Source organism: Camelus dromedarius, chromosome 8 (assembly GCF_036321535.1).
Source record: "Camelus dromedarius isolate mCamDro1 chromosome 8, mCamDro1.pat, whole genome shotgun sequence".
NCBI lineage: Eukaryota > Metazoa > Chordata > Mammalia > Artiodactyla > Camelidae > Camelus > Camelus dromedarius.
Genome location: NC_087443.1, coordinates 81,998,319 through 82,021,569, shown reverse-complemented (window position 1 = coordinate 82,021,569; position 23,251 = coordinate 81,998,319). Strand labels below are relative to the sequence as shown.

General features: G+C 57.3%; 1 protein-coding gene across 1 annotated transcript in view; it reads left to right on the top strand.

The window, feature by feature from the left end:
• Nucleotides 1–23,251, top strand: part of TCERG1L (transcription elongation regulator 1 like) — a 172,353-nt gene that overhangs the window by 112,868 nt on the left and 36,234 nt on the right. The window contains exons 5-7 of the mRNA XM_064488626.1: nucleotides 4,101–4,192; nucleotides 7,531–7,619; nucleotides 19,061–19,215. Coding sequence (XP_064344696.1) covers nucleotides 4,101–4,192; nucleotides 7,531–7,619; nucleotides 19,061–19,215 — 336 coding nt within the window. The remainder of the gene's footprint in view (nucleotides 1–4,100; nucleotides 4,193–7,530; nucleotides 7,620–19,060; nucleotides 19,216–23,251) is intronic.

Here is a 23,251-nt window from a genome sequence, read left to right as displayed (position 1 = left end):
TTCTTCATTTTAATAATTAAAAATGATTTTTAAATGTTTAAAAACACCCTAGTGCTTTATTCAGCAGAAGCAGCCTTTGCGGAAGCGCGGGGCACGGCTGCTGACCCAGCTCCGCCGCGGGGAAGCCATCTTTGGTCTGAGCCTGGGTGCCCGAAGACGGCAGGTTCCTTTGAGTCTTCATGGCTCTGTGACGCTAAGAGGACAGGCGGTTTGGATGGGAATCATGGCCTGGGGTGACATGCTGGACAGCTGGTGGGACCCCTGCCCTCAGATCAGGACACAGCGCACCCACCTCACGCTTCTCTCAGGGACGCAAGGTTGGCTGATTGCTGGGCCGAGAATTTTCACAGCTAAGCCTTGCCCGTGAGAAGGAGCTCGGTCTTCTGTCCTCTTTGTTCAAGGGGACAAGTTATTGCCACCAGCCACCTCCCAAGGGCTGCAGTGTACCCCCTCCCCTCCCCGATTCCCACAGCCTTCCGAGGGAAGACGCCATCCTGCTGCACCCACCTCTGCCCCCACTTCTCCCCACGAGCACCAGGGCTGTGCTGGACTCCGGACACGCAGCAGATGTGTGTTTGTCAGTGATTGATCCACATCACCCAGGCACCTTTTCCCTTCCAGACTCCACGCCACCTTCCCGGGCCCCTGTCACTCAGCCCTGCCAGGAGGAAAATCGGCCGCAGGCCAGCTGAGAGCTCTCCAGACCCGAGAGCCAGGCCTGATGGAGGGGTGAGCTGTGCGGGGAGACGTGCCGCGTGCTCCCAGCGCTTCGGCGCCCGGGGACTCACAGCTTGTGGGTGTCCCTCCATAAGCCAGTCCTCCAGGGCACCCCAGGGGCGCTTTATGACAACATCGTCGGAGTTTGCAGAGAGGCCCAGAGTGCAGGGCATTTACGCGTGTCAGAGGGCCCTGCAGCCGCCTGGGGCCCTCGGCACTTCCAGGGGGGAACGGCCAGATGCCAGCCGCCCCGGGAGCGCAGGGCCGCCGGGCTCAGCCACACAGCGAGGCGGCTGTGGGACCCGTGCGGTTAGAAAGTGCTGGCTTGTAAGGACGGAGCGCAGGGCCGGGCCCAGGCGTTTGTCACAGGAGTCGAGTGGGGGTCCGTGGCGCCCCGAGGGGCTTTCAAGTGATTCCCCAGGAAGGACTTCCTTCTCAAAGAAGCAGTCACAGTGCGCACTGCCGGTGCCTTTGTCCCCAGAGCTGGATTTGTGGAGCTGATTTCTACCAGGCTCAACTGGTTTTAAAAAGCAAGAAAAAATGCATATATTTTCTCGGGGTAACGAGGGACTACGTGTAAGCAGACGGCTCTCTTCGAGAAGAGTGTTCTGATGAGCAGGGGGCCCTGCTCTCAGTTTCCCCTCCCGTTTTGTTTATAATGCGTGTGATTGCACGAGCTGAGAGGATGCTGACTCGCGGGTCTGGTGATGCAGGATGGCTGTAGCCCCTGCCCGGAGCCCCCATGTTGGCACAGGACACAGCCGCTTCCTCCTGGCACGGCCCCCTGCAGACTGGGAAGGACCCCAGGCCATGTGGCTCTGGCTCGAGCTCAGGTCATGAAAAGCCATCTGCTCGTTTCTGTCCACAACACAGGGCTCAGTCCAGCAATTAGAAAGCGGAGCCCAGGGTCACAACCCAAACGGGCCACCTCCTTAGAAGTTCAAGCTTCTCTCCCCCTTCCTCAGACTCTGTGGGGAGGCGGGGGGTTGGCTGGGTTTCTGCTTATTCTCTGGCCTCCCTTGCTGGGCGGGGCTGAGGGTCCCAGGTCCTGTGGGCGGCTCTGGGGAGCTCCCGTGGCTGCGGTCTCTTGGATGAGGCCGTGTCCTTGTGTCCCCAGCCTCTTTCCCACAAGAGCTGCTCTGGTGGGGTCTCCAGACACTGCCCTCTTGGCTTCCCCCCAGAACGGGCCCTCGCGTCCCTCTGGCCAGACCAGACATCCCGCCAGGGCTGCCCGCAGCTAGACGTCATGGCAAATCCGCTCTGCCCACCTTGGGCACTGGCCCTCGGATGAGCAGAGAGAACGGCTGGGTCCCAGAGCTGCCCCTCGGACTCCTCCTGGCAAACTCGCTGCTCCCGTCTCACACGAGCTGGCTGGCTGGTGGGATCGGGGCCAGGGCTGAAGCGGAGACGGAGCTCCGCGGCTCCAGACCTTGATAGACAGGGGGCTCCGTGGGATGAGTGGGGCGGGCGTCGGAGAATGCGCTGTCGATCTAATGGCATCACCGCACCTGCTCCACGGCCGGCTCCGCCCTGAGAGGATAACCTCGTTGCCGAGGGTTCCCGGCTGTTTAGGGCACCTGGTCTCCACCGCACAAAGGGCCTCCGAGTAGAGGCAGGAGCGGGCAGCCCCACCCAGAGTCCCGGCCCCACGCTGCACGCCCACCACGGCAGCAGGCAGGCGTGGGGCACGTCGTTCTTGCAGGTTCTGGAGACGCTCGCTGCCCGGGGCCCTGCTGTCACCCTGGGAGACAACAAAGCAGCCCCGCTGCCTGTGCGGCGGAGCGGGGTCCGGGTTTGCAGCTCGGTGACCAGTGGGTGGCTCCTTCCCCAAGGCCGACAGTGAAGTGGCCCGAGGCGTGTCTCTGGGTGGTGGTCACGTCTGCCCGGGAGCGCCGCGGTCGGCTCTGTGCGTGAAGGAAGGTGCGGTCCAGGCTCTAGACGCACGTGCGTGAGAAGTGAGGGCCACAGGAGCCACGAGGCCTGGCTCCCTGCTCGGCCTGTTTGCCATCAGCTCCACAAAGCCCCGTTTAACAGCCAGGACCAGCCTGCTGGCCACTGGGGAGAGCCTGCAGGCCAGACCACCCTTCAGAGTGACAGCGAGTGGGCAAGGGCCTCTCTGTGGTCGTGACAAACTCTATCCATCCATCCGTGCCGGTGACAGATGGAGGGAGACATCCGGGTTGGCTCCCCCACGCTTCTGCCTTGTCCAGGTGCAGCGCCTCTGTGGGGCCTGGGTGCTGGCCACCTCCACCTCCGAGCACATAACGGAGGGTCGGAGTGAGGGGCTTCCTCACCGAGGGCTCACGCAGGCTGGATGCGGCTCTGAAGCCATGAGTGCAGGTACGGATGCCACCTGGGCGCCGTGGCTGGGCCCCATGCGGGAGCTGAGCCAGTGTGTGCACACACACGTACACACATACACATGCACACACACAGAAACGCACACACACAAACATGCACGCATACACACATAAACACACATGCACACACACTAGTACACGCACATACACAGACACATGCACACACACACGTGCACATCCACACATACACACATACTAGGACACACGCATACACACATAGACACGTGCACACACACGCACACATACATACACAGGCACACACACACGCAGATGCTCGTTGTCCCTCCTTCCTCCCTTCCGCTGGGAAGATGTGCCCCTGGGACCTTGCCAGCTGCGCTGGACAGACAGGAGCCCCAGGTCAAACAACCCCTCCCAGGCTCCCCCGGGTGAACTAGGCGTGGTGTGTGGCCAGCTGTCTGGGCCCTCCTGACCGTGGCAGTAACACAGCGGTCAGCCCTGCTGGCCAGCACTGCCCGCTCCCTACCCCAGGGCGACGCGGGCGTCCTCCATGAGGATGAAGCTGTTCTCACATCCTGTGACCACGTTTTTGCCACTTTTGCCCCCTTCCTCCCAGACACTCCCTTTTCAAAGCACCATGCAGACCGCCCGTGGCTGAGCCAGAGCCCACTCTAGTGACCAACAAAAAGTGGAAATGGGAGGTGTGACCAACATGGACCCCCTGGGGGGACCCAGGCCCCAGGTGGCCCATCACGGCCACCAACTGTCAAAGCCTAGGAAAGCCTGGCCTTGCCGCCTGCGTTGGCCCTTGTCCTATCAGGGGGCCCATGTCCTGTAGGTCCGTGACCTGTGTGGCCTGGTCCACAAGGTGTAGCCAATTGCGCTGGGGATGGAGTTGCCAGGGGACCTCGTCACGAGGCTGCAGTGGAAGCGTGGTCAGCTCTGCCTCCCGGATGCATGCTTTGTGCCACCACCTTGAACTCTCAGGCCATTGTTTGTCCCTGTTCAGTTTTTCCAAACTGACGTGACCCGTGGATGCTCATGACGGTTGCTTTGGTCCCACAGATAAAAGCAGGGAGCGCGGCCGAGCGCCCTGCCCTCCGGCCCCGACGCTGCAGGCGGAGAGGAGGAGCCCGGCGGGGGACACGGAGGACAAGGTCGGTGGGCGTGAAAGACGTGAAACCCCGGGCTGGGGGCCCAGGGGCCTGCGCACCCTTCGCACCTGTTTTCCCGCCCGGCTCTGGGCTGTGACGCTTTGCAGATCTGTGTGTGAAGCAGGGCCAGACCCAGCGGGACTGTCCCAGTTCACTGCAGAACGGGAGGGAGGGGCGTGTGGAACCTGGGCAGAAGCAGCCTGGCCGTCCCCTCCGCGTCTGGGCCCAGGGCAGTGTGGGTGGTGACCCTGGCCCCCACGTGCGCTGTCCCCGCATCTCAGGAGGCGCGTGCACGCAGGCAGCCAGGCTGTTGCAGCCACATGGCACTCGGGCAAGGCTGTCGTCTGAGATTGGTCTCCCTGCCACAGAAAACCCGACACACGTTTGTGTCTTCTTAACTCAGTAGAATCTCCAGTCCTTCCCTGCTCCTTACCAAACGGCCTTTGCTGGATCGACCTTGAGTGTGTTTGAGGCATTTACCTTCCCGTGAATAACCCACAGAATTGGCTTTGATTGCTGCTTTGAAAGTCACGAATGGCACCTGCTCTGATCTGTCAGATACGCTGGAGGCCGCGGGTCTGCCCCCGGGTCCTGTGAACGTTCGCTCTCCCTCCGCTGTCACCGGGAGTGTCTCTGCCTCAAGCCTGTGACCTCCCGTTCCCGCCCGTCCGCCCCAGGCCCCGGCTGGCCACAGCCCCGGGCCGCTCCACCCGGGGTTCACGGCTCCCTCCTGCCCTGAGTGCCGACGCCAGACGGTGTGAGTGGATCACCAACGCGAGTGCAGGCTGAGCTTTCGCTCCCCACACAGGACTTCTCTAGAGGAGATGCACTGCCAGGCCGGAATTACGTGTTTGCTAAGCAGATCGTCTTTCTTCTGTCTTAACTACTTTCTTCATCACGGGGCTCCGCATCTCTAACTCACTTTTATTACTTCAGCGTGGAAGGGGAGTTTTATGCCATGATTAGCCATTTTTATCACCACCAGGAAATCATGACCAGCACGGGCCTCAGGAAGACGACCTTGATAATTAGCCCTGGAGAACGCCGGCGTCGCCACGTTTGAGTGTTAGTCCCCGTCGCAAATCACATCCCACCAAGGTCCCTGGAATAATTAGCTGGGGTCACCTCCTGCTCAGAGGCCCCTCATTGGGTTTCATTATTCAATTAGCTTCGTAATGAAAACCGCCCCTAGCTTTTCTGATTGGGTTAGTGACATAAACTCTGGTCCTAACACTTATAGAAGTTTTAACACAGCTGTTTCTGAACACTCCTGACATGTTTGTTATGTAGCTTGAACTCACTTTCTCACGGGACACGAGGACATTTCCTGTTACCCTCGAATTCTGAAAAACGCTGTTCCTAAACTTACCAACCTAGGGATAATTACATAAATCACAGATCATTTATTCAGTGTGATTACCTGTCACGATGAATGAAGGGCCACAAGCAGACCCCGGAATGGGGTCGAGACTGCCTGTCGCGGCCTGGGGCTTCCTGGCCTGAGGCCGAGGGGACGGGCTGCCGACGGCCCCGCCCAGAGTCCACGCTGGGCCTCGCCAGGATGAGTGCTGTATCCCGGGCCCGGCCAGGCCTCCGGCCCCTCCTCCCGCCCATCCTCCGGCCCGTCCTCCGGCCGGCTCTGCTGACACTGGCCGTTTGCTCCCTTTGACCCAGGTCCTCCTCCGCTGTGAGGAGAAGGCAGCTTCACTCTGCAGCCGAGGGCTCTGCGGGAGCTCCACGTTGCTCGTTTGGGGTTTGTCTCGCCCGTGCAGACCCTCGGTGCTCTTTTAACTTTATGTCTGAATTTGATGCTTCAGTGCTCCCAGAATTTGGCCCTTTCCTTTCGAATGAATCAGAAATTTGGCCGCGACGGTGGGATGAGTCCTGGTCCCAGTGTGGCCCTCGGGGGCCCTGGAGCAAGTCTTTGCATCCACCGCCACATCCCTGCACGGCCGGCCCTGCAGTGTCAGGCTCACACGGGGTGAGGGGGTGTGGTGTCCCCACTTGTCATCATTCAGGCAAACGGTTAATGGTGTCCTCGCCTTCACTCACAAAGCACTGACAGTGGTGATGGTGGAAACAGATTCTCCACATATGGGATGGCGTTCCGGGTTGCGTTCCAATTCTTTACACACAAATCTACAGCCGTGATCGCTCCTGACCCCACCCAGAGCCCGGCCGCCACCTTGAGGAACGTCTAGCATCTACTCTCACCTGGCTCCGAGAGGCAGCGGACGCGTCCTCTTCACAGTCTTCTAAATTTGGGATTTAAAACCATGGAGGCAGCTGGCAGAAGGGAAAAAGTTCCTCCCCACCAGGGTTTATTGCGCTCTCTGCGACTGCATTTCTTTCTTACAGCTACTCCCAAACTGAGGCCGAGTCTCCCTAAAACACACACACGCACAGCCTCCTCCTTGGGGTCCTCCAGTCCCCCCTGTAGGGACTGGGTTCTGATTCCTTTTGTCTAACAAAACCCGGGGTCCGCTGCAACCTGCTGCGGCCGACAGGCCAGCCTGAACCGGGGGTCCGATCTGCGGTGCAACCGTCCGTGTTTCCCCACCTCAAGCAGCTTCTGCTTTTCTCCAAATTCCATCCATAGTGAACAACGATCAAGTGTCCCAGCCACAGTTTATTTTTTTTTTCAACTTTAGGAAATAAATCTTCATTTTCTTCTAAGTGATGCCACGTTCAAACGTTTTTATTTTCTCATTGGAGACAGAGACAGAGGGATTCAAACCCCACAGTGCACCAGAATCACCCGCACGATGTAAAACAACCCCTGACGTCGGCCCCCGGGGAGACGCTCTAGGAGGCGCATCACCGGAGCTGCTGGACCCGGCAAGGAGCGGCCTTGTCACTTCCTCCTGCCTTCGAGGGCCGGGCCGGGCGGCCCAGCCGCACCCGGGACCCTCCGAGCTCCGAGGTCCTCTGCCCCTGAAGGCAGCGTGTGGGGCACCGTGACTCCAGCCGCTGGGTCAGCCCGTTCCCAGAGATAAATGCAGCGGGACTCCCTGCCCCCGGACGCCCGGGCAGCCAGAAGCAGGCTCTCGGCTGCCACGCCTGTGCCTGATTCCGCACGAGCAGGCGGCTCAGCCAGTTTGGGCTAACCGGGGGGACGCCTCAGTCTGAGTGACTCCGCCTGGTTGTGCCGCTGGTTCTAGGCTGTGGCACGACTGCCCGGTCCCCTTCGCTGACTGTCCCCAGCGGGCCACCACCTAGCAGCCGCTGCGGGCAGGTCTGTCTGCAGACCTGTTCTCCTTTACTTGGCTGCTTATCATTGGAGACGAGTGTTTTAAGTTTAAAAAACAAAGAAAGTGATCTCCTTCTCTTTCTGTTGAAAGGAGCCTCCTTCGATCCTAGTGACAGGAGAGGACAGCGCAGCCAAAGGCACGAGACCCGTGGCCTCCACCCCAGTGCCCGGATCCCCCTGGTAAGATGCCCGGAGCCCGGGAGCCGTGGGAAAGAGCCTCGTCTGGTCCCAGCGTGTGCTGGCTCTCACCACAGGGGAACGCGTGCTCCTTAGGTGACGCTGTTTTAAAAAATTACTTTGCAACTCCTGGTGGGTATATTCCACCCTGTTGTCACGTTCTGCAGGAAGGAGAACAGCATGCGAGTGCTAAGATCTCCTGCTCCGATATATTTGCAACTATGTATTAAAATCGTGATGCGGTCGCATGTCGGCGGGTGAAAGGCAGTGTCTGGAGGAAGCGCAGCGTGCCTTGAGGTCACAGGCTTTTCCCTCTACTCCAAGGAAAGTCTGGCTGAATGGCTGTTCATTAAAGCTGTGTCTGACTCTCCCAGCTGCCCCGTGAGGAGTCCTGATCTGTGAGTGCACCACACACAAAGTGCCCTCCACCAGGGAGCCCTGACTTCGGTGTTTTTTAAATGTCCTTTCGTAATGGAGTGATTCGGAAGCAGAATAAAAAGGTTGTTATGGCAAAAATTAGTTTTAGAACCTGAAGATGAGAGTGCAGGGTACAGCTGGGAGGAGCCGCTCGTTCAGAGAGCAGAAAAGCAACCACTTGTGTCCGTCTCGTGAGCGGTCGGGGTGGGGGCAGCAGCCGACCGGGGTCCCCAGGGTGGCGTCCGCCCTGCAGGTGTCCCTGGTGACTGGCGATGCCAAAGGCACGTGGGGCGTCTGCACACCCTGGTCACCTGATTACTGTGGGACACCGGGCTCTTAACTGGAGAGACTTTCTCTGTCTGGCCAGTGGTCCGTGTCGCCAGCACCCGGTGGCCTCCTGCCCTCTGCCTTCAGCTGAAATGCTCTGCACACTGGAGACGTCTCACGGAGAAGGGACTCCTCGTGCTGAGGCTCAGTGTCATAGTATTTCCAACAACACCCGTTCTCCAATCCCAGCAGTTACCGAGTGTCCCGTGATTCAGTTCAGTTCTGACGCCAACCCCTGGAGTTCGCCCCGACCCCGCGGGCTACGGGCTCAGTCCACAACCCTGCCCCTGCTTCAGGCCCATCTGCAGCTGGGGTCCCCGGGCCGCTGGCACCTCTGCCTGGCTGACCACAAATTCTGGCATCCCCGTGACCTCCCCTCAGGTTCGATAATTTGCTAGAATGACTCACAGAACTTAGGACAGTGATTTACGTGTGATGACAGTTTTATTCTGAAGGACACAGCACAGGGCCGGCCGGATGGAAGAGGCGGTATGGGGCAAGCGCGTGGAAGAGCCTCAGAGCCTCCGCGCCTTCCTGGGGCCACCCCCCTCCCAGGACATCAATGTGGTCACCAGCCAGGACGTTCTCGAACCCAGATAGGGTTTTATGGACATTTCATCCCACAGCAGCCCTGTCCCCTCCTGGAGGTCAGGGGCAGGGCCAAAAACCCTCCCTCTAATCACGTGGTGGGTCCCTCTGTGACCAGCCCCCCGCCCCCAAGAGTCACCTCATCAGCGTGAACACGCGTGTGGTCAGAGGGGCTCCTTATGGATAAAAAGATCCTCCAGTCACTCAACTGATTCCAAGAGCCTCCGGAGCTTGGTGCCAGGAACTGACTGGGGACAAAACAAACAATGTGCATTTTTATGATGCCACAAATGCCGTCTGGGGTCTTCTGTGACCAGACCCTCTCACGTGTGTTTCGAAAGCAAACACACTTTACAACAAGTCATATTCAGGGGGTTGGGATAAACCCAGCGCAGGTGTGGCCCTGTTACTCTGCGTCCGCAGTGCTGCGCTTGGGGGATTGCAATGAGGTGAAGACGTGACCTTGAGCACAAGCGCCTTCTAATTGTGGAAGCCGCATTTTCATTCCTTGATAATGCCGTTAAGTGCAGAGTGCTTCGGGAGATATGAAATTGCACTGTCCCGGCTTCCGCTCCTGCTCCGTGTGGGTCTCTGCCTGTAAATTATTAAGCAGCCCCGAGCGGCAGCTGTGCGGGAGCCGTCCCCTCCTGACTCAGCGGCAGCAGGTCAGGGAAGGCAGGTGACACGTGCTTGCACACTGCAGGAGAGCGGTCGTGCCCACAGGCGTGCCCACGCCCCGTGTGCACTTTGTGAGTGGGAATTACGCCCGCTGGCTGGACCCGGCATCATTTTGCACCTCTGCTCCCCTCTCTCCCTGCCTCCCTGACTCAGTTCCACCTGAGGGAGGGCTGCCCGGCCTTGCTGAGCAGTCACCAGGTTAAGGATGCAAGCGTTCAAAGACCGGCCACACCTGGGAGGGAGGCTCTGCGCCCCCTGAGAAGTGGAGGAGGGACCCCGGACCTCACAGGGTGCAGGGGTGCGGGGGCAGCGCTGGACCCGGCTCCTCCTGCAGCTCCCCTCTGACTGGGGAGAGGCTGCCTGCCACGTGGGCTGACCTCACATTCACGTCGGCATTGCACAAGCGGAAGCCCCGGTAAGGACACGCCTCGTGCCGACTGCGGTCTGCCCCCAGGGAGAGCCCGTCCGCCCCGGGAGCTGTGCCTCTCGCACACAGGGAGTGCAGATCGCCCACCATGACCCCGCTCCCGGGTTGGCTAGGCGTCAGCCCGTATCCGGGGTCAGCCAGGTTCTCAGGAGATAAAGCGCAGAGAGACCCACCGGAGGCGCAGGGAGGCCAGGATGCTGGCTCCTCCATCTGCCGTCCCTGCCGGCCACTTACCCACAGCTTAGGGCGCTTGAGTCGGCCATCCGCAGGTAAGGGTGTCCTCACCCAGACGGAGAATGTTCCAGGGGCGCTGGGTGCCTTTAACTCCCTGATGAGCAGGGACTCACGGGGGCGGGTGTTTCAGGTGAAAGCGAGGTGGAGAGGCTGCGGAGAAGCGGCCGGGTCTCTAAGACGCGAGCCAGGGTCCTGCAGGCACTGTCAGTGGGGCGGGGGGTGGGGACCGCCAGGGCCCTCGGGGGACTCCACCAAGTGGGTCTCTTCGTTCTCACGGCCGGAAGCCCGGGGCACCCTGCCCATGTCCCAGCCCCTCGTGTCCTTGTTCCTGCCTGGATGGTGCGTCCTCTCCACGGACGCCCCCCACCCGTCAAGGGCCAGCTCGCTCCCGCCTCAGGGGCTGACCCCCCGGAGGGAAGGCTGCCGGCCCAGGTCAGATCCGGGCGTGAGACACTTTGCCCACAGATCCTCGGCCTCAGCCTCAGAGCAACATTCTCCTAAGAAGACTGGGAATTCCTAGAGGCTTCCAGAGGCTTCCAGACGATGCAGTGCAGGTGGGGCGGGCCGAGCCGGCTGGGCTGACACAGGCTCGGGGAGGACTCCTGGTCACCGAGGGGCCGTGTAGGGGCAGCAGGAAGCACAAAAAGGAAGTCAAAGTTTGGCAATCGATTCAAAGACTGTAACATAGAAGTCAAACTCGTATTTTTGGCTACTGTTTCCATTGTGGTTATGCTTTTTAACAAATCGGGGCTTAGAAATTGAATGTTCGAGAAGACAGCAGGGTGAGCTGAGGCCTCAAGTCAGATGCGTGTATTTGTCGGGGAGAAACTTGCTTCTAAAAGTTATACTGTTGGCATTTTGGAAAACACACTGGGAGGTGTAGGGACGTGTCGGTTGGTTTAGACGTGATGAGGGAGGTTCTCTGTAAGAGCCGTTCTGGGCAGGACATCTAAGTGCGCGCACATGGAGAGCCCTGAGAAGCGGGGTGTATCCGGAGCTGTTCTTAACTCGCTGCGACTCTCTCCGCTGCTCTAATTGCCAAGAGAGATGGCCGGACGCGTAGCCTCCTTGAGAGCATTAAGGCAGCACGAAGCGCTTCAGGATGTGCAATCAGCGCCCCGACGACACACGAGAAAGGGAGAGAGCCGCCTGCCCGCTCTCATCTCACGGCCTGGGCGGTGTAACCACTGGATACAGTTTCAGAGTCCAGAACAATTTCTTTAGCCGCCTCTGCTCTCCAGAACTCGTTCAGCTTCACGCCTCAGGGGAGCTGTGAGGATGCCATTAACTGAGACGCAGTATTTTCAGAAGGAAAAAGAAAACGAAGTCTGCACATGAACTTCCACACGAGGAGCACCCTCTCCGCCTCGGAACGGGGAGCCTGGACTTGCGTCCTAGCAAGGGTTGCAGCGTAATTTGAATTATTCTTTTTTTCAAATCTGCTCCTGTTTTCAGGTGTGTTAATACTAGCATAGCATCGTTTAAGTCTCTTAAAGAATTTCTGTTTCTTCTTCTTCTTTATATTTAATAGTTTGGCTTTTGACCCAAATGGCAATTTGGGCGGAATTAAACTATTGTATTATTGGGAGATACTTAAAATGTTTTTCTGGAAATTATTGAAGACATGGGAAAACATCAAAAGTAATTGCTAAATGAAGTGTAAGACCCATGAGCTTTTGGCTCAAATGACAAAAAAAGGCCATCACCAATGATTCATTACCGTTTTAAATTATTTAAGACTATGGATTTATAAATAATGAGCAGTTTTCATAAAATCGAACCACTGGCTTTAGGATTATATCTTTTTCCACAAAATCAAGATTAATGCAGTACAAGGTTTATGTCAGTGATGTGTTAATAGCAAAACCCAAGTCCTTTATTTATTATTTATCGTTGTTGAAGTGCAGTTGACTTACAGCGTTAGTTTCAGGTGTACAGCAGCGTGACTCTGTCATACGTGTACATACACGGATTCTTTTCCAGATTCTTTTCCATTGTGGTTTATGACAGGAAATTGAATACAGTTCCCTGTGCTCTACAGTAGGACCTTGTTGTTTATCTATTTTATATATAGCAGTTAGTATCTGCTAATCCCATACCCCCAATTTATCCTCCTCCATCCCCTTTCCTCTTTGGTAACCATGATTGTTTTCTGTGTCTGTGAGTCTGTTTCTGTTTTATAAATACATTCATTTGTGTCTTTTTTTTTTTAAGATTCCACATGTAAGTGATATTATATGATGTTTGTGTTTGTCTGACTTACTTCACTTTGTATGATAATCTCTAGGTCCATCCATTTTGCTGCAAATGGCATTATCCTTTTTATGGCTGAGTAGTATTCCATTGTATAAATATACCACATCTGCTTTATCCAGTCATCTGTTGATGGGCATTTAGTTTGCTTCCATGTCTTGGCTGTTGTAAATAGAGTGCTAATGAACATTGGGGTGCATATATCTTTTTGAATTAGACTTCCCTCTGGGTATATGCCCAGGAGTGGCATTGCTGGATCATATGGTAAATCTATTTTCAGGTTTTTAAGGAACGTCCGTACTGTTTTCCATGATGGCTGCGACAGACTGCATTCCCACCAGCCCTGTAGGAGGGCTCCCGTTTCTCCACAGCCTCTCCAGCGCTTATTACATGAGACTTTTGCTGATGCCATTCTGACTGGTGTGAGCTGGTTGACGGGCTCAGCCTCCAGCCCCCCCCCCTCCCCAGAGGCTGTCCGCATCCTCTAGTCACAGGCTTGGTTCCCTGGTAACCAGCCCCATCCTCGGCACCTTCCCAGAGTCCCCCCATCGAAGTAGACTCAGGTGCGATGGGAGGGGCCTGGGATGTGAGTGATAGAAGGCGCTCCTTCCACCTTGGCTGCTCTTCCCTCCTCAGTTAGGAAGGGTTTGGGGAGCCTGTTTAGAAATGGGGATGGAGACCGAATATTTATTTCTGAATGTAAATCATGATGTCACAAGAGCGAGAGCAGGAGTGAGGTTTCGATCCTCTCTTGCCTGAACCTTCGTGTCTCCAGGCTGCCTCACCCAACCCTGCCGGGTCAGCCCCTTCCCGGAGACAAAGGTGGGCAGAACCAGGAGGGGGAAGGAGAGCAAAGGGCACACAGGTGCTGGTTTTCAGTTCAGAGACCCCCGCCCTGGGCATGCGACCCAGTGAATGTCCTGCCGACAGGACACTCCTCCTGGGACGGGGCACGCAGGAGCAAACAGCAGGTGGAGAGAGGACCCAGGCGGGTTCCTGTGTGGGTGTGGTGGGAGCAGGGGAGGCACGTACCCCTCTCCCCACTGGAACAATGTGGATGCTTGGAGAGAGAAGCAGAAATGTCTTCCGTCTTATAGAGCCCATGAACGCTGGGGCTCGCTGTGCGAAGGTGACCGGGAGTCCTTCTGCAGGACGGTCCCCTCGCCAGCACTCCCAGGCTCCATTTGCTGCAGTCCAGATCGTCGTGTATCAGGGCCGCTAAGTGAGGCTGTTTCGTAGCCAACTTCACTACTCCTGTGCTCTAATGATACCCTCTGGGAAGCGAGGACAGTCAGAGAGAAGGAGGAACGTGGCAGCCATCCAGGACTTATCAGTGTGATTAAAGAAGGGGAAGGTATATGTATTACTTAAATTGTGCATAAAACGATACATAAAATTAATTTTGCATGTTACAGCTGGCTTGGCCTAGTTGAGACCAGCCGTAACAAGTGGATGGGCAGGTTTCTCTTGGGAAATCATGTTTATTTACCCTGCTGCCAGCTTTTTGGTTCAGTTCCGCACGTGTCCCTATGGCACAGGAACTGGTTCTTTGTAGCCGGGATGTAAGCGTGTGCCGTGTTAACTGTTGTCACTCTACTGTCCCCTGGGCAATGATCCCTTATTAAGTCCCTAATTAGCTCCATTCTTCCCTGGCTCGAGAGGCTCGGTGGGTGGTGGAAATAGCGAGGTGTGACTGTTTCCTACACTTTGCTGCGGTCCAGGCCCATCCCCACAATGAGGATGTGGTGTGGGCATCCGTGGACGCATCCCCAGGCACTTACAGTGTATCCCCAAGGCAGCAAATGTTCAGCCCAGACCCACTCAACATCTGGGGACAACTGGCCCAAGTAAATCCACAAATGTAAAGCTTCTTTCTTGAGTTAACAGCCAGGCTTGGAGCCAGAGGGAAAGCTACCCAGGAACTCAGGGAGATAAAGACCTGAGTGCACCTGACAAAGGACACCTGGGGCCTCACATCAGGGGACTCTTGGAGCCTGTGCTCCCCAGTGTCTGCGTGTACCCACTTCTTCAGGGAGGGACACCTGCCCAGACCCGCCGGCCTGCGCTCGGCCCAGCTGCAGGACAGGTGGCCGTGGCGCCGTCAGCAGCAGCCTGGACGGACCCTGCAGTCCTGCCGCTCTTCACTGGGCAGTGGACGTCTTCGCTCTCCTACGTTCAGCTGCTTCTTATCCCCCGTCCCCGCCCCCTCCCCTGACCAGAACCTTCTCAGGCCCAACGGGACCTCTGCACTGAGACACTATGATGCACCCCCAGAGCCGGTGGGAGGGGCTGGGGTGCACTGAGGCCCCTTGTTAGGAGCTGGCCCGGGCTGCCTCTGCTCCCTGTCTGTGCCCTCGGGTGCATAACCCTTTCCCGGTAGCTGCCCTCCTCTGTGTTCCAAGGATGTGGCACCTCAGGAATTCTCACTGAAATACCCCTACCCCCCGGCATGGATTTACACACCCCTGACTTTTCCACATCCGTGGATCCTCCGTGACGGTGCTTCCTCAGTGAGCACATCACTCCCTGGGTCCTGCAGCTGCCACAGCGAAGGCAGTGCCGGGTTTGGGGGGACCAGGACCCATCTGTAAAAACCTGAGGTGCAGATCTTTAGGGAAGAGGGAGGTGGTGGGGGCAAGTGTCCCTGCACAGACCCCAGCTGCTGTCTCACTACTGGAAAGTCTCCCCAGAGTCCGTCCTCTGCGTTGGGGTCTGTCCTGAGTCGGGCTCTGCAGAAGCAGCACCTTGGACAGGGCTCGAGGTGCCTGTGGGTCACTGAGGGGGCTTTCCAGGAAAGCAGGCGTGGGAAGGCAGGGCTGAGCAGGATGGGGTCTCAGCTGGAGGCTATGCCCCGAGTGCCTTGGACCATGAACCCTACCAGGCTGTCCAGGGCAGCTGCCAGTGGGGGGTCTCCAGGTGACGCAGTGACCAGCTGAGCACAATTATCCAGAGAACATGCAGCTGTGAGCCCAGGACAGCCCAGCTCAGGGAGCTGGGGGTGGACTCCCCTGCCCGTAAGGCTGACACGCGGGGAGGGGCACCAGCATGACGATGACTGGGGTCCTGGACCAAACTGGAAACTCAGGAGAAAAGAACAGAAGCTAGTTAAATAAGAGTTGGAAGGGACTTCAGAAATCATGCTAGTCCACCAATCTTCTGTCCAGGAGGACACTGAGGCCCACGGCTGTGACTTCACTGCCCAGAGTCTCCACCCTGGACCCCCAGTTGAGTGGGCCCTCCCTCCAGGAGTCTAGAGGAGGGAGCAGGTCAGTGAGCCATGGGGGTGAGGCCACTAGGGGCTGGGGTGCGATGCCCAGATCGCTGGTGTGTGTGTGTGGAGGGCGGTGGGGGCCGGAGGTCCTCCTGCTGGGACAGTGGTTCCTGCCAGGTGTATCCACTGCAGCTGGACCAGCAGAAGTTCATTGTCCCACAGGTGAGGTCAGGGGTCCTGGGGTTCACATAGCAGCTCTTAAATCTTAAGTGGATAGACAGGGATGCAGGGAGCCAAAGATGCTTCTGGAATTTTCCACTCAGGCCAAGCACAGTCAAACATCATAAAAAAAAAATCCAAGCCAGACTGTTACAGATTTTACCTGATACCTGCCAGGAGCTTCGGCCTTGGGGCTTATTTTCCAGCCACAGCCCAGCCACAGAAGACTTCTGAACCTGCATGTGGCCAGTGGCCAGCTGCTCACGTGCACCAGACGAGCCCGGCTAGATGCACTCAACGTGGGAGGGAGAGCCTGCCGTCAACCCTGCAGCTGCCAGTCTGCTTGCCTCTCGCTCGGCATCGCCTGTGCTCTGACCTAGCTGGGGGCTTCAACGTTCCAGACAGGAGACCACCCCCACCCCCCAACCCCATGCTCCCCAAAGAGTGCAGGTGGGCCAAGTGTGGGGCCGGGAGCATGCACTGAGCATTGCCAGGGAACGCAGCCCCCAGACCCACCAGGAAGCACTCATCACCGGAGCCACGTGTGAGAGGGAAGGGGCACGTGCCCCGGCAGGGCTTATGGTCCCTGCAAGCCCGGAATTCTGTGACAGAGCTCACGCAGTGGCAGAATGCTACATAATTTATGGCACAGCATAATTACCTCCAGCTTTACAGTTGACAAAAGCCTCTTATCCCAGCCCAGCTCTGCACTGAAAGGCAGGCACTCTCCTCCAGGCCCTGAGGGGTTACCTGTCCCCCGCCCAGGCTCGCTAAGGAGGGCCCAATCCACCGGGCAGGGACCTTGTCCAGTTTGCCAGCATCGCTCCTAGGCCTGTAGCCCCCAGCCGGGGCCCAGGCTGCACCCCTGTGGCACCGTCCGGCCTCTAACAAATGTGGAGCCCGCATGTCTTGCCTTGATTTCCCCGCAGCGAGGAGTGTGTTAGAGTCACACTAGTCTCACCCCAACCCCCGCCTTCACCAGTGATGGCGCTGAGGCCACAGAGGGTGAGGGCAGCTCCCAAGGTCACCTGAAGGTCAAGGGCAGGTCTGGAGCTGGAGGGTGCGTAAGCCAAGAAGGCAGGTCACGGTCCTCCAAGTGGATGACCAGGCCAGCTGTGGCCAAAGCTGCAGGCCCAGTGCTGGGGTTTGGGTCGCTGCTGGCTGGCTGCGGGCCCTGATGCTGGCACCCAGGACCCAGAGGGGCCACGAGGGAGCCCACCGACTTGTCCACGACAAACTCAGAGGCTTCAGCAACAGGGGTTTGTCATCTCACGGTGCTGGAGGTTAGAATCCAACACCGGTCTCACGGGGCTGAACCACGGTGTGGGCGGGGCTGGCTCCTTCCAGAGGCTCCGGGAGAATCTTCTCCTCCCCTTTTCTGGCTTCTAGAGGCGCCTACATCCCTGAGCCCCTTCTTCCAAGTTCAAGGCCAGCAGTGGAGCATCTTCTGATCTCTCTCCCCCAACCCTGTGTGTGTACGTGTGTGTGTGTCTGTCTGTCTGTCTCACTTCTCCTTCTGTCCTGACATTTCCTTCTCTGACTCCACCCTCCTGCCTTCCCCTCCTCTTCTGAGGACCCTTGTGATTGCACTGAACCCACCTGGACAGTCCAGGGTACTCCCCCCGTCTCAGGATATTACCTTAGTCCCAGGTGCAAGGTCCACTTTGCCACGTCAGGCAACACTCAGAGGCCCTGGGGAGTCAGATGGGCACCTCTTTGGGGCCATTATTCTGTCTACCACTCCCATGAACCGGTCTGTCTGGGCAGTAAATCAGACAGACCATCCCAAGGTCATCTCTGCAAAGGGACCTGGTCTGCAGTTTCCAGCACCGGAGGCCCAGCCCCCAAGCCCTCCATCCGGCCGGTGGAAAGTGGCTGGCGGGGCTGAGTGTGGAGACCAGGGGTGGGAAGGACATTCTGTGTGTGAAGCAGAGTGGTCTGTGCGGACGTGGATCCAGACAGAGGGCAAACAGCCACGCATGTCTGCCTGGTGACGTAGGGGCCGGCTGCTGGGAGCCCGGGCAGGGCCCAGGAGTGCCCCCGATTTGTCTCCAAGAGACATCAAAGGCCGGGGGGTCCAGCCCCTGTGGGTGTCCTGACCATTCCCGCAGCTTCTGGGGAGCCCGAGGACAGGCCTGAAGCTTTCAGGGCCCTCGGTGGTCACTGTGGGAAGCTGAGGTCCAGGGAGGGGAGAGGCCTTGCCCGAGGGAAACCTTCTGGAAAGCTCAGACCAGAAACAGGCCTTGGTGTCCGACAGAGCCCATCCGTCTGCACCACTGCAAGACTGACCGGGGACACAGCCACGGCCGGAGGGCCGCCCAGTGACCATGTTTGCTGGGAAGCACGGAGGCCAGACCCCAGCCCTGTGCTGGCTCCCACGTTGCAGACCCGTATTCCTTAGGAAGGGCCCCTTTCCTTTCTTTTGGTTTTCTTTTCTTTGCTTTTTTCCCCTTTGTAATCTTTTCTCCTCTCTGATAACCTTTCAAAGATACGAGGTCTTCAAATTGTATGTTATTCCTTTCACTATGTGTCAAAATACGAAGCTTAATTGTTTGCTCTAGAAATGAGCCAGGACGCCAGGGCGAGGTCGCTAATTCAAGCAGCCCCTTTGCTGTCTCTCTGCTGGTGAGGGGTGAGCTGTGGGCCTGTGTCTACCTCCGTGGCCCATGAACCTTGCCGCACGGGCAGTGCCCGGCAGGGGAGGTTGACTGGGAGCCACTCCCGGTGTCGCTCAGCCCCTGGACCCGGGGCCAGGGCGCGAATTCCTCTAAAAGGAGGGAGGTGGCGTGCAGGGAAGGGCTCAGGCTTCCTGGGGCCCGTGAAGCCGCTCGCTTCTCTGAACTTCGGTGTCCTTACAGGTAAAAGGGTGGTCAGAACAGTGTCCGCTTGCGAATCAAATGAGGTAACACACGAGAAACATCTGGAAATCACCCTAAGATGCCAGACATCACCGTTATTCAGTCTGGGTGTAAAAAATCTTTGCAAATGTGTGGATTTTGACCCCGGAGGCTTCTTGAGTTAGGGCGCATGCTGACCAATTTTTTCTGAATGTCGCTGAGGGAACTAAGAGGAGTTTCTCAACTCGCACAGGTGTGTGGTGTGGACGGGCGACGACCGAGTTTTCTTCTTCAACCCGACGATGCAGCTGTCAGTCTGGGAGAAGCCTGTGGACCTGCGGAACCGCGGGGACCTCAACAGGATCATCGAAGACCCTCCCCACAAGCGCAAACTGGAGGCCACAACAAGTAACTAAGGGCGGGCCCTTTGCACCCGTCCTGTTTAATCTAAACTATACGTTCCCAGTGAATGCGCGAGGAAGGCACATATTTCCTGGTTATGTTCGCAACTGATTTTTAAGGAGTCGCGTTCCCCGCTTCAGAATTTAGCAATTACATCTTTATGGTGCTTCCTGCAGAAACGATCCTCCCAAGGGGTCGGCTCTGGCTCTCCTTTGGCACCACGTAACGTTACTAACCCAGAGAAAGGTTTTATCCATCAGCCCCTCGAAACTTTCTCTCCAGCATGTAATTTTGTTCCAAAGGTCTTATGGACGCCACCTGAGACCAGAGGTAGCGCGAGAGAAAGGGTTCTTCCATCTCACAGGCTCCGGCCAGAGCTTTGGATGGAATCCAGCGTCCTGCGTTTGACTGGGTGCTTGGGTTCCAGGAAAGCGCACGTGTGGGCGGGGAAGGGTTCCTTTGGGCTGCAGGCAGAGCGGGTGCTTGGCGGAGGGGCAGCCGCTTCTGGCGGTGCCCCGCAGAGCTCCTCTCCCCCACGGTCAGGGGAGAGCACTTAGCATTTTCGGAAAGCATCCTTTCCGATGCGATCTCACACATTTTTTACCAGCTGCTGTGTCGGGGAAGCGCCACTCCCTGAGCACGTGGGTTACGTCACGTTGGCGTCACTGGAGCTCGAGGCAGGGAGCTCTCCCTGACTGGCCTGCAGAGCTCGGCTGGAAGGCCAGGCGATGGGGCTTCATCCCCTGAAAGAGGGTTTTACTTTCGTGGGGTGTTTTACTGCGTTTGCAATAATCTTTTCGATTCCACCTCACGTGGGGCTGACACAGATGACAGACATCAGCCCGCGTTGTTTGTCAGATCCAGAGGCATTTGAATGGAACTTGAGAAGGCTGTATCATAAAAGTGGGCTCAGCATTCTGAACAGTGCTCGGAGATGCGGGAAAGATTGCTCTTGCAAAGCCGGTAGGAGTCTGCTAAGACTGAGAGGTTGGCACAGTTAACCCGCCCTCTCACGTAGGATAACACGTGCGTCCCGCAGAGTCAACGCGAGTCAGCTGACGCTGGGACAGAAGCAGCCTAGGTGCGCATCCCACTGACCTGTAAAGATGAGCTGTGTTCGGGGGCGGTAAGACCGTTTCCTCCCTTGTTCACGGACATCCATTATTAAAAGGGTGCTGTGCAGGGGGAATGAAGGCTTGAATGAGAAGCCCTCAGACACCCATCTCCCAAGGTCCTTACTCAGGGGTCAGAGTGTGGCCGGCCTGCGGGGGTCCTGAAGCCCACAGACCCCTCGAGGACATCAAGGTGCAGTTTGTCCTCACAATGATTTTCATTTACTTGGAAGAAGCCAACAGTGCAGGCGGGCCCTTTTCTCCTCTCTTGAGCTTGCGTTCTTGGAGATAATTGGGTGCTGTGTCTTCTTCTTTTGTTTTTCCCCAAGGCGTGGTAGGACTGAGAAAGGAACTCATTACCAATTGTGAACAGAAAATACTATAAGCCACACCAGCACACAAGGGACGCTGTGACCATCAAGTCATCAGCCACCATGGCCGCCCCGACAGCGAGCAGAGGGCACGCAGGCTGGGAACCCACAGGACACGGGCCCCAGACAGCGCAGGTGCACGTCTAGGGGATGATGTCAGTGAGCCCTGACGTTTGCACCTTGCCCTACACAGAAAAGTGCTACATTCCTTAACTTGGGACATCTGGTTTTCTTCAATTAACAGTCATCTTTTGATGTTCTGACTGCCTGGTCTTTGTGGTAAGAACTCCCACATACCCTGGCTCCTCCCAGCCTCTGCAGAGCCGTCCCCCAGAGCGATCGAGAGGCCGTCGTCCCGGGCCCGAGGGGCTCCGGTCCTGGGAAACGCCCACCGGATAAGACACAGCTCTACGCCCACCGGATAAGACACAGCTCTACGCCCACCGGATAAGACGCAGCTCTCACCCCTTAGGCTGTGCGTGTGTCTCAGGCGACGCAGCCGGTGCCAGCTGCTCTTGCTTCTCCCCTCTGGGCCAAGTCGAGTCGGGGAGGGGTCTGCACAATTCCCCGACGCTCGTGAGGACAGCAGGTGGAGGGCAGCATTAAGAGACGGGGAGGCCTATCAGAAATGTGAGGAGTGTATTTGAGCCAAAATCGATTGCAATCCAGCAAGGCCGCCCCGGAAGTGGCTAGGAGTGGGGAGGCTGGCGGGGAGAAGGTGGGGAGGCAGAGAGAGGACACCGGCCGCTGGGCCGGCGACCCCTGACCCCAGCTGGCCCTCGTCACTGGTCCCCCTTAGCGGCTGCGTTGATGTGTACCCTTCAGGCTTTTACGGGCTTGGATTTGGCCCAGCGGCCTCCGTGCATGAGTACTTACAGCCAGGCTCTGAGTTGCCTGGGCCGCAGGTCAGGGCCCCGGCTCACTCTGCTGCCCTGAATCTCATTTTACACCTAAAAAGGGAGAGAACGGAGCCTTAAGCCAAACACAACCGGAAATACCTGACTGACCCAGATTTAACACGTCAAGGTGCTCTGTCCTCCACCACAGCCCCTTCGGCCCCTCCACTCCGCCACCCGTGGATCTGTGATGATAGACCTGCAGGAGGAGGCCTCCTTAAACCAGTGCATTTTAAGCTGCATCTTAAAGAGACGCAAATGGCCTCAATTCTCACCTTCCTGTTGCAGAGAACTGACATTTACATATGTAACTTCTAACTTCCTAAGACCCGCTCACCCCCACTGCTCTGTCTACGGCAAACCACTCAGGACAGAAAGCGTTTCGGGGACTAATTAGCCGCCAGCAGGCCGAGCTGTGACCTCCGGCCGTGAGCAGGGGCGTTTTCCCTGGCTGGTCACCCATCGGGGCACATCTAATGACATGAGCCTAATTATTCTAAGAAGCAGCTCTAGGGGAGATGGTTCTTGGTGTAGAATTCTGTTTTCCGCATTTTGTTCAGCTGTGAGTCACTCTCAGTTTGAGTGCATTACAGCCTGTTGCTTGTCTGACACGGAGCGATTAAGCATCCAGGTGAGAGACAAGTGAGATAAGCGAATTTTACAGGGTGGCTGCTACGTTTACCGGCTGTTAGGTTTCAAGGTGTGCGTGCGTGTGAGAGTGTGTGTGAGCGTGTGTGAGTGTATGTGAGTGTATGAGTGTGTGAGTGTATGAGAGTGAGTGTGTGTGAGAGTGTGTGTGTGCGTGCGTGTGTGCAAGAGTGTGTGTGTGACAGTGTGTGAGTGTGTGTGTGTGAGAGTGAGTGTGTGTGTGTGTGCGTGTGCGTGTGCACGCGCGTACTGGGGGTGTCGGGCATAGAAGTGGGAGCAAGACGTGTCAGGCGGACAATTATGCGTCCCAGACGCAGACCTGCCAAAAGCGCTAAGCCATTCATCATTCAGCAGATAAGGAAAAAGTCCCTTTTCTCCCCCATTCTTTTTCGTTGCTTAGAGAGTCAGATGAAGGCCTGAATTATTTCCTAGTTACCCTGCTGTGCATCCAGGTTTTTATGGCTCTAGCAGACATGCCGCTAGTTGGGATTCAGTGCTGGGTGAACTACAGCCGGATGAGAAGTCCCAGGGCCCCACGCACAGCCCCCTCCCCTCCCCCCGCAGGCCCCCCCCCCATCCTCCCCCCACCACAGCCCTTCACGGCCCCGAGCTCGTCAGTCCGGAGGAGACCACACTCAGGTTTGTCTTTCCTACAGCATTTCTCAGATCCTTCAGAGGCTCAATTCTTCCACTGTATTTACCCGCAGCACCAAAGACCTCCCTTCCAAGCAGTGGGTCGCGTTGACCGAAGAGAAGCTAGAAGCTGCGAGCTGTGTCTTACTGGGGGACCCTGCTGAGGACCACAGCCCGGGACGCGGCCTCCCGGGCAGCTCCGAGGAGCTGTTCCCAAGGCGTGAGGGAAGGGCCGGGTAGGTGGGAGCCTTTGCTGAGAAAAGAGCACAAAACCACACAGCTGAACATCGAAAGATCGCTGCTAACCACAGCAAGCGGACGTCACAAGCTAATGGTTTTAGCGCTTTTCTACATACGGGAAGAGGCCAGAGTGGGGCTCGTG